A 16,643-nucleotide genomic window follows, 5' to 3' on the forward strand; every position below is an offset into this window, starting at 1 on the left:
TCCATTTGCACCTTTCATCCTAAGAGACAGTTTTTCTTGAGCCACTCTCTTAACCTTTACTTACTTATGTGGTATAATTTTAACCTTTCAGTTATTTCCTTATTCTTTCACATTTCTCAGGTCTGATTTATTCCTTGTAATTGCCTTTAAAACCAGTGCCATTAGTGCAAATACAATTAGTTTTATTCTTGCACTGAGGATGTTTTCTGTATTTCTGCGACTGATAGCCATGAAAAGAGTGCACTTAGAAATTTCAAAATTCCTGACTGCGCTCAATTCTCCCTCTTTTGTTAGGTTCTTCCCCGAATTTGGTTTTTATTCTTTATATTTATATTGACGTTGACGCATGCCTACTTTTGTCAAGCCTTTTCTTAATCGAACAACCTTCCAGTTTGAGTTTGTCTTTGATGAGCAGTAATCAGAGATGCTCTCGGGCAGTTATTTTCTAAGATGAAATTTTATAACCCAATACTTCATCCTTTCTAATGTTGCCCAAAGCATAGAAGTGTTATTCCTCGACTTTGTTCCATCATCACATTCGTAGTGAAACATGACCAAGTGTTATCTCAAATCCCCCTTAGAATTAACAGGATTATCGAATGCCATTCTCTCTCTCTCTCTCTCTCTCTCTCTCTCTCTCTCTCTCTCTCTCTCTCTCTCTCTCACAAACCATTCTTGAATCTTGTGCTGATTGTCTTTACGAGAGGACAGTCCGGCGGCGAGTAAGCACGACTCGGTTCGCTTCCAGGTCAGTTCGCTTCCAGAGCGTGTCAAAAATTCCAAGACCTCGGAAGTACAAAGCAAAAGACAGGTGTGTGTGTGTGTGTGTGTGTGTGTGTGTGTGTGTGTGTGTGGGGCGGTTGGGGGCGGGGGGTGGGGGGTTGTCAGATAAGTCTGGCTGGCAACTTTCCAGACTCGCGTATTTAAATCAAAATGTCTGGATGCTGACTGAACCAATGGTTCTTAAATTAAATTAAAATATTAAAGTGATTATCGAGGTAACAGCCTATGTATTTATAACAGCTAACTTTCCCTCGCAATCTTCTAGCTGTGTAGGAAGTCTGCCAATACGTGCTCTGTGTAGATATTTATGCCACAACAGAACAGACTCGAATCGTTTTTTAATATTTTCCACAGCCTTGCACTCGTAGGTCTTTCGTACATTTTTGTTTGGTTTTGCACTAAACATCCAATTTTTACTTGCATGTCTTCCATGTTTTTTTATGCCGTCAAAATTACATGTGACGCTCGTGGACTTGTGAAGGTAGACATATGGTTGTGTGATCGCTCGCATTTTGCTGCATATTTTAAATAATAAGCTAGCTATTATTTTTGTTATTCTGTAAGCATACCTTGCTCTTTTTAACATCATGACTGTTGTTGTTGTTTGGACTGGTCCGTAATTGAAAGCAATCTCAACCATGACACAAAGCTGAAGGATTCCCACGTAAGTAAGAGAGCAAAGCAACTAGTGGGACGTTACGACATTAGAAACCTTACTAATGGTGGAAATGAATGAAGCCCTCAAGAGGATTTCCTTGGTGTTAAGAGGATAATTTCGTGTACCCTCTTCGTACTTAGAGTACTCTTCATCTATTTTTATTTATCTTTCCAAACACATGAAATGGCTTTGTTTTGCAAGACTAGTTTCCGGGTCTCATATTATGTTCGAGTCCACAACCAGAGTTTCAGAACTATGTGTATTTTTCAAGTAATATGAATAAAGTACTATTCATAAATTTTTCAGCTACAAGGATGAATTATGTTTTTCCTTCATGTGTATTTTTTCATACCCACGAAGATGAGTTCTGTTTTCCTTTGTGTGTTGTATGCGGAGACGGGCTTGACACAAGAAAGACATCATCCCGTATTGATGCTCTTTCCTGTAGGTACTCAAAATGTAATGGCAAGTGGAGTTATGTGTATTGTTTTGCCATGCTCAATTTCACACCAAAGGTGTCAGTGTCGACACTAGCGACCTTTGTCGTTGTAACGTGAGTATATGATGTAAATCAATCAATCAGGTGTGAGGGTGGGCCATATTGATAAATGAATAGCAGTTCTGTTGCAGCATGCACAGCATACAGTAACTAAATATATTATATGGAGTGCTTTGTTGAAAAATCACCTGTAATTTTATTTTTCATATGATAAATAATATTCCTGTATCTTTGTGGTTTCTTTAGAGATTCGTATTTCATTTTACTCGAAGGAACCTTGGCCTCCCAGATGTTTTGACTTTCCTGTCTTTAAACAATTTCAAAGGGAAAAATGAATGAGGTTACTTTCTTTTAATATCACCACATCCCTTTCTCCAAAAGAAAAAACTAATATATATATATATATATATATATATATATATATATATATATATATATATGTGTGTGTGTGTGTGTGTATGTATGTATATATTTTATTTCGACTTGAAATGTGTCGACAGTTTCTCATTCTCGTCAACTTTGCACTTGAAACAATTATGTGTTCTTGTTTGTCAAAATTTCACGTTGAGTATTGTATTCTTTGCATTTATTGTGTTGTAAAATCTCCTCTCTCTCTCTCTCTCTCTCTCGTCGCTTCTCTCTCGCGCGCGCGCGCAAAGCAAAGCAAAGCAAATTTGCCAATTAATAAGTGACCTGTTCAACTAGGTATGGTTGAATTCCATCTTTTTTTTCTTACATCTTTTCGATTATTTAGTAAGCTACATGTTGTGTCACCACCTAAGTGAATTATGTCGTGTCATTGTACGAATCAAATATTTATCTAATTGATGGATTCATCTTACAGTTATTTAGAGGAATTTTGTTACATAATTCTCTCTCACACACTGTGTGTGTATATATATATATATATAATATATATATATATATATATATATCTATATATATATATATATATGTGTGTGTGTGTGTGTGTGTGTGTGTGTGTGTGTGTGTGCGCGCGCGTGTGTATGATGTAGGAAGGGCCGAGAGAGAGAGGCTAGAAAAATATCAACTCGAGATATGCTTTAATTTGGTTAACATGGGAGCAACCCAAACCTTAGGGTCAATAGCTGACCAAAATTTGAGAGAGAGAGAGAAGAGAAAGGAGAGATAGAGAGAGAGAGATGAGAGAGAGAGAGAGAGAGAGAGAGAATAATGTTGATGCTTTATCACTAAACAACAGAATCAACATTGACACATTTTTTTTTAACTTGAAAGCTAGCGAGAAACGCTGCATTTATTTGATAAGTTGGTGTGGGAGATAACCTAGTCTAATGTGTATGTATATACATTATATTCATAATATATATATTATATATATTATATATATATATATATATAGATATATATATATATGTGTGTGAGTGAGTGAGTGAGTTAGTATAAGTGCGTGTGTGAGTTAATGTGTGCGTGTGTATATACGAAGAATTGGCGTAGTTTCTTAATTCATTGTTCGTTATGGAAATATTGCCATATGCAGGTGCCAGATTATTTACTTAGCAATATATAACATTTCCTTTCAAAGGTGCTATACTTGAAATAAATTAATTAGAATTGAGTAGACTTATTCAACGTATTAAAGATAATTATTTGGCAAAGTAAGGAAAATATAACCGATGAGCCCATGAATTCTAATTTTATTCTCAACTCTAGCTTCGTGTCAACATAAGCCTTTTGAAGTTGGCTTTGCTGCCGCTCAAGTCTTGACCCAACGTATCGTACTGCATTGGGAAGTTGTCATTTCGTCTCCTACAGTCGATAAATAAAACATTAAGGCATTAACATTCTTTAATAACGATATTTAATCGAACTAATTTTGTCCTATGATCAATAAAATAATTTGCACGACACATTTAGTGGGCCTTAATTGGACTTGTGAACTGATTTTCACACATGATTAGGCTAGGTCTATTTTCAGCAGTATACTCTCTCGGATACGCAATGTGAATGCATATTTAAAACGACAATATATAATATATATATATATATATATATATAGATATATATATATATATATATATATATATATATATTATATATATATATTAATAATATATATATATATATATATCAATCTGCTTTATTTTATTATTCCCGTTATTCTTGTTTTGTTGACCATGTTCTCCTTTTTTCTTATCCCTTTCATAATTGCTTAACATAATTCACTCAGACCTAGCTATTCAAAGTCTAAGAGCAATAATAAAAAAATCAAACGAATATAATTCAGTCTTCTATTTTTTATCGAATTCCTTGCATATCATCCTGTTTCATCTGGACACGTTGGAAAGCTGTGGGAGTCAAAACTGACGAATACATTAAAGCTTTCTTGGGTTGATCTTTCTGTAGCTATTCATTACTTCTAAAAAGGAATTAATTAAAATTAGTTTCACTTGTATGGCTAGACCTATTACCATAAGCATATTAAGTAGCTGAAAGGATAAGAAATAGGAAAGGTGACGTTCTCGTTCAAATTATTATTTTTTTTTATGAGGGGTTGCTCTTTGACAGCTACAACAATCATACAGGGTGTAACACGAGTATATGCAAATATTTTGGGGAATGAGAGATAAAGTAACTTTGAACAGAAGACATTTTATAAACATGTCTTTTAAGGCGCGGGGAATTTTAAAATAACCGTTATCATTAGCGATGCTCTCACACGATGGAGTTCGTAGCGAGAAGTCGGATCGAGTCACCTGAGATGTGGAAGAGAGCGGTGGCGGTGTATAGGAGTGATGGCGGGATTAGGCCGATGTTAATAAAGCATCTCCCTATAAAATGTATTATTTAGGTTTTGAAGAAAAAAATGCATGCATAATTCACTGGTCACCGATACAAAACAAAACAAAAATAGTAAGCCTAACTGAATCTCCCATCCATCAGTGATAAGTTTGCTTATTCATTAGACACGTATCAAAGATTTCAAGTGTATTTTTAAAAATCTCTTCCTCTCCATCTAAAGTATTCATCAGACCGCAGTTATAGGCGAAGAGGTAGTCATGATTTCCTGGTTCAGTAATATCGTGACGAGGCGCTAGAATTCAAAATTCTCAAATGAATGTTGTTCAGCAACATTTACACTACTGTATTGTCTTGCTCTCTTGTGGTGCATCGAGGTGTTCCACCTCTAAGGCCCGTGTTCTAAACTTTGCTGTTCTCTAAACAATTTGATTCATCTATGTATGATTCTCTCAGGTATATTAAGCTTTTTTTATATCTTTCCAAGAGGAACTTGCACCGAATGCAGTGAAATAATTGTCACTCGCTCACCCAGGGATATTCCTTAGATCGATAAATGAAACATTGACATTAGATTCCCGTGCACATAACGACATCAAAAGCGAGTGATGTCGTGTGGTTCTCACTTTTAGGTTGTAATTTTTTCTTTTTCTTTTTGTTTTTAAATTTGATACCATTTTGTGAGTTTCCAATGCTTTCTGGAAAATTTAACAAATGGAATAGTTCAACTACCTTCAACTTGATATTGAATTGATAATGTAAGGACTCTGTTTATGTGATACTAATAGTGATAGGTGTCTCCTATCTATTTGGTAATGTATATCAGTGGTTGTGATATGACTTTTTTATCACTTCATTTCGTTCACGTCAATTTTGCTATATGGAAAATAGTTTTACACTATAACATAACATGATGTTCTAAAGATATTAGTGACTGTTTTTAACGTCATTGCATAAGATTTCTTCCATCTTTGAGAAGAAAAATAGATAAATAAGGCATGAATCGTGCGTCAGGCAGGGGAACGAAAAATTATGACACTCTGCCACCAGTTTTTTTAGCGTGTGTACATATACAGATATCGTGTATTAATGGAATGGAAATAATGTCATTTCGCCATTCCTGAGGACAAAATCGATCTATTAGTTTACAATAGCAATTTACTCTCACATGCAGTATTTGTTGTGATAAAACTTATTCGAATTACTGTGACCAAACAAGCGCCTCGCTGAGAATCCTTTGCACCTGATCCCTCAACCGAAATCAAAGATGAAATCCTAATGAGAGCTCGGAGATCTCTTCATAGAAAAATCAGCCCTGCCCCCGGCGACTTCTTTTTTCCTGAGGAGTTCTGTCGATTACAATTTTAGAGCGGATGAAGAGACTGCAATGAGGCAACTTTGCAAATTAATGTATTGGAAAGCAACTCTCTCTCTCTCTCTCTCTCTCTCTCTCTCTCTCTCTCTCTCTCTCTCTCTCGTTAATTTTTATCCCCCTTCAAAGCTGTTGGAGGGTTATAGAAAGACCTACTATGACTGTCCTGTCTCACTGTCGGTCCAAGTCCATCACATTTTTGTGCGCGTAGTAACATTTGAAAAAAAAGTGTTGGAATTTTTTTTCCATCAGTGATGCCACCGACCTTTGTGCTACTACAAATTCGTATTTTCTAAATATACCCCAGCATATTCAGAAAATTTTGATAAAAATTATTTAACATTCCGTTTACATTGTAACTTCCATATTTTGTTGCTTTCAATGTTGCCTATTTATCACTGTTTATTTCAAGTATTTCTCAAGAGTGACACGCAAATACATTCAAGAGATTTAGCACCGGTATCTGTGACTAACGGCTATGTTCATTAGACTCGTTGGAATTTAAAGATATTAGTCAAAGATAAGTAATACTCCTCTGGCGATGAGATGTAACACGCCATCTGCTCACAACATGTGGCCCTGAGTTTTTTATATGTACGAGAATTTCCTGTGCATTCTTTTTCTCATAAGTATACGTTTATTTAAGAGCGCATACAGCTTTTGCGCTTGTATATTGTTTAATCAAATATGTATATGCTAAATTTGTGCTTACGCACGAAAATGGAAGACACTTTTTTTTCATTGATGATTACTATAAGATAGGTTCATGTTGATGAGGGATGAATGTTTTATGACATATGGGCACAGTTGGTAGTCAATCACAGCTAGTTACGTTTAGTGGTAATTGGCCAGATCTTACTCGTGTAGTAATTTTCTAGGCGACAAAAAGAAAAAGAATCATTAAGAGCAAATAAGTCGGTACATTTTGTTTGAGCTGAAAAAACAATGTTTATTTGGATTCATCCAAATATATGATCAGATTATGATGAGAGTGAAAAACATTCCCCATTAAGATGGTTTTTGTTGTCAGTTGTTAGCAAGAATTGCTACTATAGACCGTGCCTTGCGAACAAACAACTCATGAACTTAGATAATGATGCACAGGTTATGTGTATCTTCAATTATATTTTTTAATGATGGATTTGGAGTATTTGGTTCTGGTTATAGCATATTCTCATCATCATGTCTCCTGTTAAGAAATTATTTTCGCGGTTATTTTTACTCATTTTTATGCCACCTTTTTTTCACACATTGCCAGTCTTTGTTTTCTTTTATTTCTATGTTTGATTTTTTTTCTTTTCATTCTGCTTACCTTTGTTTATGTGAGGGGAGCCATCATTTTGTTGCCGTGCTTTTGCAGATAAAGCGTGATCTTATAGGGATATTGTATAAAATGGTCTTGTTTGTATTCTTTTTCGTTTGTAGTAGAATTGAGTAGTATTACCATGTTCATAACACAAGATGGTGCAAATGCTTTGGACCTATAAAATGTGCTTTTTAGTATTGTGTGTTTCAGAGAGAGAGAGAGAGAGAGAGAGAGAGAGAGAGAGAGAGAGAGACTTCTGTAAAAAAAATATTCATGTTTTGACATTTTTCTTTGGTAGAGAATCAGAATCTTGAGCCGAGAGAGAGAGAGAGAGTGAGTCTTGCTTATGCATTTCCAATGAGAGAGAGAGAGAGAGAGAGAGAGAGAGAGAGAGAGTTCCGTAAAAAAGATATTCATATTTTGATATTTTTAACTTAGGCGGAGAAACAGAATCTTGAGCCGAGAGAGCGAGAAAGAGAGTCTTACTTATGCATATCAAATGAGAGAGTGAGACTATACGTCACAGGCGGTGTGAAGGCGATAAGCTTTAATCAAGATAAGGAGTAACTTATTGAAGAAGGTAAACGAAAAGGAAGTGCCGTCCACAGCTGATAACGGAATATTGACCGGGAGTATTTAAAGGATATCGGCCATTATGTGGAGTTTAGGGGTAATTGGGAGGGGGGGTGGGGTATTAGGTGAGTGGGGTTGGAAAATCGGGCGACGGATGCTCGAGGGCGTGGCTTATGGTGTGTGAAATTCTGACGACGGAGAAGAGATTGGTAGCAAGACGTGTCCAAGGGAGTCAGAGGGCATATGTAAGTGGGGGGAAAGTTGGGGGAGGGCGGAATAAAGAGAAAATAATCCAAAGCAACGTCACTGGCTATAGGAAAGGGTTTTTTATTTATAATAGGCAGATTCAAAAGGGATACACATTTATATCCCTTGTAATCTCTCTCTCTCTCTCTCTCTCTCTCTCTCTCTCTCTTCCTCGCGTGTGTGGGTTGGAGCAGCAAAACCGTTTCGCCTGCATACACATCAGTCGATCTGCTTTAGTTATTGCGTTGTGTGTTGCTTGGGATGCAGCGTCCATACGAATAGCTTGCACCGATGGCGTCGACTTGTGCTTTTGTGCAACTCAACATGAGTGCCACCAACAACTGGCTCTCCAAGGGTAAGTCGGCCTTTATTCCTTTTGTGAGGGACTTGACGGCAACCCCTATTTTTTGCGTCGCTACTTGGTCATTTGTCGGGATGAGAAATGGCACCGCAATTGATTTTTGAGTAATTGGGTGAACTGTGTGGTTTCTGTAAAACTGGAGCGACCTGAGCAGGACCTGGTGCTTAAAGCGGATGATCCGAGTCGTGTTTTGGCCAAGGAACAACATACAGGAGGTCGTCTGTTTCACTTCTTTTATTTTTTTTATTTATTTGTTTGTTTATTTTGGGGATGCCCATCATATCCGAAAACCATTATCGTAATGACAAATATTTACAAGTATTAGATATTGTGTGTGTTGCTGTACATCTTTGTTGCTAGACATCTTACTCGGCAGCTGTTCAAGAAGTTGTTTTAAACAATGCTTTTTAATATTTAATATTATAAGGCGTCTAGAAACTCCGATTTCGTCTATATATATAATATATATATATATATATATATATAGAATATATATATGATAGATATATAATATATAATATATATATATATATACATACACGAAATTGGAGTTTCTTGACACAACATAATATTAAAAAGCATTGTTTAAAACAACTTCTTGAACAGCTGCCGAGGAAGATGTCTAGCAACCAAGATGTCCAGCAGGTGTTTTAACAGAAGAATTTATTTATATATAATATATATATATATATATATATATATATATATATATATGTGTGTGTGTGTGTGTGTTTTGTGTGTGTGTGTGTGTGTAACAATTAATCGTATTTATGTAGTTTTTCATTTTTCCTACTAAGCTTGCATGTTCGGTAGCAAGACTTAGACCTTTGGCTCTTAGTTTCCCCGGATTTGTTTAATTTTCTCACTCACGTGTTGGGGTCTGCGTGAATGGAGAAGTTTTCGGCAATCCCCTTCATTCGCGTATTTTTGCAACTAAAAAAATAACGAGAGTGCTTTCCTTATCTTGAGTTTGGTTGGTCTCTTGCTCCAAGTCGCGGGGCCAGGTCTACTTATAGAGGCTTGTGTTTGACCTTTTTCCTTGCGCCTACACACTTTATTTTTATTTATTATTTTTATTTATTTATTTATTTATTTTTTTTTTTTGGCTGGCTGAATTTTATGAGTAGGTAGTTTATAGGTTTCCAGATATCTTCGTGTATTTAAGAGAACCTTTAAAGTAGTGTGGACGCAGAGATTATTTGTTATCTTGAAGTTGAAGAAGATTATTGATTGATTCTGTCCACAACAGGTCGCGACAACCGATTGGCAGCCATGTTGTGAAAAGAGCTTTGCATGATTTCATGAATATGCCAGATACCTAGAGATTACTATAGGTTTGTGTTATTTACTTACTGCGCAGGATCGTTTGCGTGTAATTGTGTTTTATAGCGCAATTAAGATGTTTATGTCATTCATTGACTTGATAGAGTGTTTTGTCTTTGACATATCTATTTATGATGACGCATGTAGTTCTCTCTCTCTCTCTCTCTCTCTCTCTCTCTCTCTCTCTCTCTCTCTCTCTCTCTCTCTCTCTCTCTCTCTAAGTTTGATCAGATTCCTAGAATTAGGCAGCGAAATCGCCTGTATCTGTTTTGACTTCGCTAAGACGTTAGATGAAGTTGATCGCTTCATCTAATGTAATATTCCCAAAGAAAAGAGGGTTTTGGACTTTCAGGGCCCGAGTTACTAGTTTACCATCAAATGGATTCAATATCCAAAGCAGCACCAGTCACATTAGGTGTCATAAGGAACGGTCGTCTGTCCTGTTCTTTATAGTATCATGGTAGAATATATTGCTAGTGACGTCAAGACCTCTCATCTTTTTTTTTTCTGGTGAATCTGATATCTGTGAGCCTTATCGAGAAGACTGCAAACAGTTGAAAATTGAACTAGATTATATAGTTTACTTCTGGGCTTAGAAACAGTGCGACTTTCAACAAGCGGCCGTGGTATAAAATTCACGAAATTTCATTCGCTATCGTGATCCAATCCTGAGCTAACTGTTGTAACCATCTGCCTGGTTACCATGCGCAAACCATAAAATCCACTTGAGTCAGTACTACGTAACTTCACACAAAAAAAAAAAAAATAAAATAAAAAAAACACTTGCGTGATCTTTGCTTTCGTATCAGTTTGAGTGTGATGACACTTAATGAATTAAGTAGCGTCCAGTGTAAGCTTGAAAGCTGTCAAACATTGTATATCCTCAAAATCAGGGAGGGCTTAGCTTCAGATTCACAGGTTCAGCCATTAAAATACGAAATTGCCCAAGTTGCGTTCGATGCACTCTGCCCCAACGTTCATTATACCATGATACAGCAAAAATTGCTCGTGCCTCATCAGTCGAGTTCCCTAGCCATAAGCTATGAAACTATCACCCCCGTATCAACCAGTGTACATATATACAGTCAATGATAAAATTGATGTCCGAATCCACATAATCGAAGTGCGGAACCAATCAAAAGGTAAAGCTCTCTCTCTCTCTCTCTCTCTCTCTCTCTCTCTCTCTCTCTCTGTCAGTTGAAAGTTTTGATATCGTTTAGAATTTTTCAGTTAGTACTTAAGTTCTTATATGTCATGCTTTGCTAGTCTCTCTCTCTCTCTCTCTCAACACACACTACACACACACACAACACACACACACACACACCCACACACACACACACACACACATATATATATATATATATATATCTCAAAAAATCACCATAACGTGACTGGAAAATAATTTAAAAATGCATCCTCTTGGGTAAATGATTTGTTAAAGTCAAACACGTTTAAAATATTAATAAGAGCCCCTTCAACTACTCTGCGTCTACTTGCGTTATTATCTTTGTAAATTACTCTCGCTCCTTCCCAGTCAATTACATGCCCTAACTCTAACGTATGTCTGGCAACTGAACTATATTTCGATCCCAACCTACATGATCGCTTATGTTCCTCTAATCTTATACCTAATCCCCAGCCAGATTCCCCATAATAACCCTTATTGCAATCTAAACACGGTACCACATAAACTCCAACGTCATCTTTCCTTTCTTTTTCATGATGCCTAATCAACTTTGATTTTAACGAGGTATTATACCTAAAAGCTAAATCCAACCTATTTTCCCTATTCTGTTTTAATAAATGTTGCACCCTCTCCAAACTATGATGATAAGGAAGCGGAATACACTGACTACTTTTGAATTCGTATTTGGTTCTGAAAACTGTAAATATTAGAACAGACGTTGTTTGCACCACTCCTACTGCCCAGGTAGTCTCTCTTTCTCCTGCCCAGGCATTGGAAGGAAGAACCCCCATTGCAGGTGCCGATGCAGAAGTTTTGGACGAGGGAACAGCCGAACACACAGAGGAGGTAGTTCAACCACGACGATCGGCTCGTCTTTTGGCCAGACATTTGAACGAGGGAATAACATAATTAAGAGAGTTTGTTTTGGTGGTTATCTCCCTTGGAGACGTTTCCAGAGTCCTGCCTGTCCTTCGTAACTTTTTTGTATATAATTTTTGAAAAGAAAATCAGTACGGCTGATGAGGTCTACTGATCAAGTAGACGAAAGCTCCCGTCTTTTATGTATTTTTAATACACATTTTACATAATTGACTTTGATTACTTGAATTTATATATATGTATATATATATATATATATATATATATATCTATATATATATATATAATATAATAATAAAGGTATAATCCCCCCCCCCCCCCCAAAAAAAAAAAAAAAAAAAAAGGTAGATAGATCCAGTTCCCCATTAGTAATTGGCAATACTTGGACACTGCCACCTTGGGAATTGCCAGTAGATTAAAATTCAGATGCATATATCCGAATGGACGAGAAACTCTTCTTGGAGGATCATGAACCCTTTCCTATAAGAAAATCCTCCTCAGTGGTGAATGAGCCTCCACCCGTTGATGGCAAATGCAGCCACACTGAGAACTGCTTATGTGATGTTTATAACTGATACAGCCTGGGTGATGATACCTAAGGAACAGTTTGGTGTAGGGAATACAGGTAGGATGCATCCCAAGACAGAGGAATGCGTGATAAAGAACTGTAGATCCTTTCATGATGGATGGTATCCCCAGAATGGCAGATGACCGACACTTTTTCTCCTGGAGCCAGTGGCAGCCATACTTATCCCTGTGGAATGTCTAGATATGAAAATGACTGAAATCTCCCTATTTAGTGTTGTGAAAATAATGTCCCCATAATTTTTAATTTTATTAAAAAAAACTAGAAAAAATGCCAAGTCTTGGGGTTGTGGATATGCATGAATGTAGTGCAGAAGAGACAGATACATTTGATTTTTTAAGGAAAGAAGCTGTATATTTTGACACTAAAACAAAAGTGAAAGACCATTGTGTGCAGGATTGCAAAGGATGAGGAAAGGTTGTGTGAGAGGGGCCTTGTGAAAGATGCAGCCTTACAAAATGAGTATCACTTTTGGTATTAGGATGACTGGTGCTGGCTGAAAGTGTACAAATATGTTTGAGGAAATTTTAGGTATAGGTAAGTATGGTAGATAGTATGTTGTGATATCGTGTGTGTGTGTTTTGTCCAGGTATGGAAAGTGCCGGGGGATTGAAATGCCAAGTTAGTTGACAGAATGATACCAGTGCTGGTAGACATGGAGTTTCTTGAGTGGGAAAATTAAGTGTCTTGAAAAAATGTCTTTGGAAATGGACTTGATTTTTTCAAATATAAGATTTTCAGACACTTGACATTTAGAGAAAAAGTAAGAAAAAGTGTGTTAGATTGTGTTAGTACAAAGTAGAAAGAAGAGCAAGTGAAGTTTGGGGTGGTGGAATGGCTCGAGGCATGTCTGATAATTATTTGGAAGAAAAAAGTCAAGAAAGACAAACATTCATGTTGAAGGTGGTGGAGACTGGCTATGACTATGAGTCACGCTAGTTAGTTCGGCGAGTTACATGTACGTATACAAGGAGAAAGTGGATGATAAGTGGGATAGGATAATTGATACAAAAAGTGGAAGAAGTAGTCGAGAAGTTATCAGAATTCAAGGATTGGCTTATGATTTCAGCTCGGTTTGTTTGTGATATTAGAAGGGTAGGAAGAGGGAATGAAAACTGACCATGGAAAAATGTTGAGGTGATTGGTAAAAGAGCGTCATTCGGAAGTGTTAAAAGTTGGGAGGAGAGAAATACCTGAGAATTCTAGGCAGAGGGGATGGAATTGTTGGGAAAGGGTCATCTCGGGAGGGGATGTACAAGGGGATACGGTGTTTCGTCAGTGTTTACGACCCCTCTGTACGGAACGCCTCAGTGGCGTAGTCGGTATGGTGTTGGCGTGCCACCTCGGTGACCGCGAGTTCGATTCTCGGTCATTCTACAGAGGGGTGAGAGATGTGTATTTCTGGTGACAGAAGTTCACTCTCGACGTGGTTCGGAAGTCACGTAAAGCCGTTGGTCCCGTTGTCGAATAACCACAGGTTCTACGCAACGTAAAAACACCATACAAACAAACAACCAGTATTGTAAAAGCTTTATGCGTAAGGGTTCATTCACGATTTAGCTGTTAAGGTATGACTGTGGCAGTAAATCCTGCGGGTTGTTTGTACTCTAGATCACACGCAGTTAGGGATATGTGTGTGTGTATGTATTTATGTGTGTGTATTTATGTGTGTGTGTATATATATATATATATATATATATATATATATATATATATATATATATATATATATATATATATATATATATATATATATGTATATATATATACGCACGAAAGGATCACCCTTTTATAGTGTTATGAAAATGTATTATTTTGTCACTTGAATGATGTCAGATAGTCAGATATTTTTTTACGTGTAACGTCGGAAACCGTATCTGCTAGCTAAAAATTTGATTTCTGGTGACTGCTGAAGTTGGTTTGTTTATTCTTGACTGTTACTTTTTCCATCGTTCATGGGTTTGAGCGTTATTTTTCCGATGTTCTCGTATTCTTACTAATCATCTATATTCAGCTTTTGTTGGTATGCTGAACTTATTTGTTGCACTATTTAATCTTCGGTTCTTACATCTTTATTTATACCTACTTTAACCGTTTTTGCTTCGCCCCCACACATACTGTCTTGAATGCAGCTTCTCGTTAATTCCTTTGCCGGCGTTGAATCTCAGGCTATGAATAGTAATTTTTGCTGTCGTCCCTTTTGGGAGAGGGCCGCCTTTCTTTTCCTCTTCGTCTCTTTGTTTCTTGGGAAGGTTATTTTGGATGTTCACCGGAGGCAAAATCGTTCTGTTGTGAATTTGATCACGTGGGGTGAACGTTCAAGAATCAGTGGATTTTATAGTAAAATATAGATTTTTAAACACGTTGACAGTTAATTTGAATGCAAAGCCATCGTTATGGCAAATGAGGGTAAGATGGGGGATAAATTGAATGACAGGAATAATAGGAATGGGTGATGTGGAAAAGCTACTGTACCATATTTGAAAGAAACGCAATACATGAAATAATGATTGATTGATTGTGTCTATTAAAACTGGCGTCAATAAGGAGTGTTATGCATTAGAAATTATGGGTAAATGAGATTTTGTTCAATTTTGTTATTAGAATGAGTTATCGGATGTAGCCTGCATCTCTCAGAGCTAAGATTATTTTGATTTTGTATCAAAGTAAGGCGCATTAGTTTAGTACAAGTTACATGAATGCATTCCATACGATACTCGGCTTATAATTAAATTCGTCTTTGTTAGCCGTTGTATTCCCGCTGTCGGTTGTTTTCATGTGAGAGAAAAACAGTTGTCTTCCGATGCCTTTTGGAAAGAATATGAATTCGGAAATTAGTGAGGGTAGGATTCTGTTAGTATAAGGAAATTGGATGATGAGATGGGTGTTTGCATAAACGACATTTATCTCCAGTAATCAGGTAGCAATGTTAAAAGGCATTGGATAATGAATCAAAATAATTTGTACCTTTTTGAGAAAGTATGTACAGTACATGTAAGTCAAAGGAAAAAAAAAAAACATTCAGTCTGCCAGTATACGTTGTGATTTGAGTATGTCGAGAGATTGGGCAAAGGCGAAACGATGTATTGTCACGTTTCCCGTTCGATCGGTAGAAATAAAGAAAGAAAAGGATTAAATGGAATGAATGTTTGTTAAAATGACGGCATTCTAAGCGAGAGAATATCCTTGTATCACGAGAGTACATGTAGGTCAGATGAGAATATTGCTTATAGTTTTCTAAGTTGGAAACATAGGTTGCCAAGGTTTGGTGTTTTTAGCCAGATCAGATAGACTCCTTTGGCTTAAGTTACTCGTTTCCCACTGCCACGTTTCGAAGTCTCTTCTGCGCACCTACGTCATCCGAGGGACCGTAGTGGTGAGAACCATTAAGAACGTAGGTCTAACACACCGTCAAGAAGCTTTTTTTTTCTTTTTTTTTTAGAAGAGAAGTGTCAAAAGAATGTAAATAAAACAATATTTGCCTTTTGAAAATATTTTATTTTTATCAAGTTACAACTTTCATTTTTTTTCTTAGTGCCTCCCTGCATGGTTGCCCTTGACGCTTCTTATACTTGATCAAATTATTAAGATATTTGAAAATATACTAATATCTTTACAAAAAAAAAAAGCAATAACATCGTCAGGAACTTCAATATCAGACTTTTTCAATTCAAAGCAAAGCTTTTTAAAACAATGCTCCCCCATGAGTGCCATCCCGTGTAAAGCATTAGAGAGCTCCCGCTTTAGTACTAACTGTGAAAAAAATGACTTAGTGCATGCAAGCAAACTCCTCCCTACTCACAGTCTATCCAAGTATCATTCTTGGTATTTAATTCTTATTTCCTAACTCTGGGTATTTCACACAAAATTTTGACAATATATCCTTTTTTATTTCTGTGATTTCACACAAAGTTTTGACAATATATCCTTTTTTATTTCTGTGTTTGTTCTTAAAAGGCCTTCTTCCTCAACAAAACATTTTTATTCTATATCAAAATCTAAATTTGTAAATATCTGTGTTGTTAGACATATTTCTAATGCTAAATCCCTTTCTTTTGTTACATATTCGTCTTCATTGGCAGATTCAAGG

At 36.5% G+C, this 16,643-nt stretch overlaps 1 protein-coding gene across 4 annotated transcripts in view; it reads left to right on the forward strand.

Annotated features, from left to right (window-relative positions):
* The window catches only part of LOC135211097 (apoptosis-resistant E3 ubiquitin protein ligase 1-like), a 572,118-nt gene that overhangs the window by 465,448 nt on the left and 90,027 nt on the right, over positions 1 to 16,643 (forward strand). The window contains exon 1 of one of the 4 annotated variants that reach the window (XM_064244181.1): positions 8,463 to 8,570. The exons of the other annotated variants lie outside the window; for them this stretch is intronic. Coding sequence (XP_064100251.1) covers positions 8,507 to 8,570 — 64 coding nt within the window. The 5' untranslated portion in view covers positions 8,463 to 8,506. Of the gene's footprint in view, positions 1 to 8,462; positions 8,571 to 16,643 lie in introns of those variants that run through there. 4 annotated transcript variants of the gene reach the window in all.

The sequence above is a fragment of the Macrobrachium nipponense genome, chromosome 4, assembly GCF_015104395.2.
Source record: "Macrobrachium nipponense isolate FS-2020 chromosome 4, ASM1510439v2, whole genome shotgun sequence".
Taxonomy (NCBI): Eukaryota; Metazoa; Arthropoda; class Malacostraca; order Decapoda; family Palaemonidae; genus Macrobrachium; species Macrobrachium nipponense.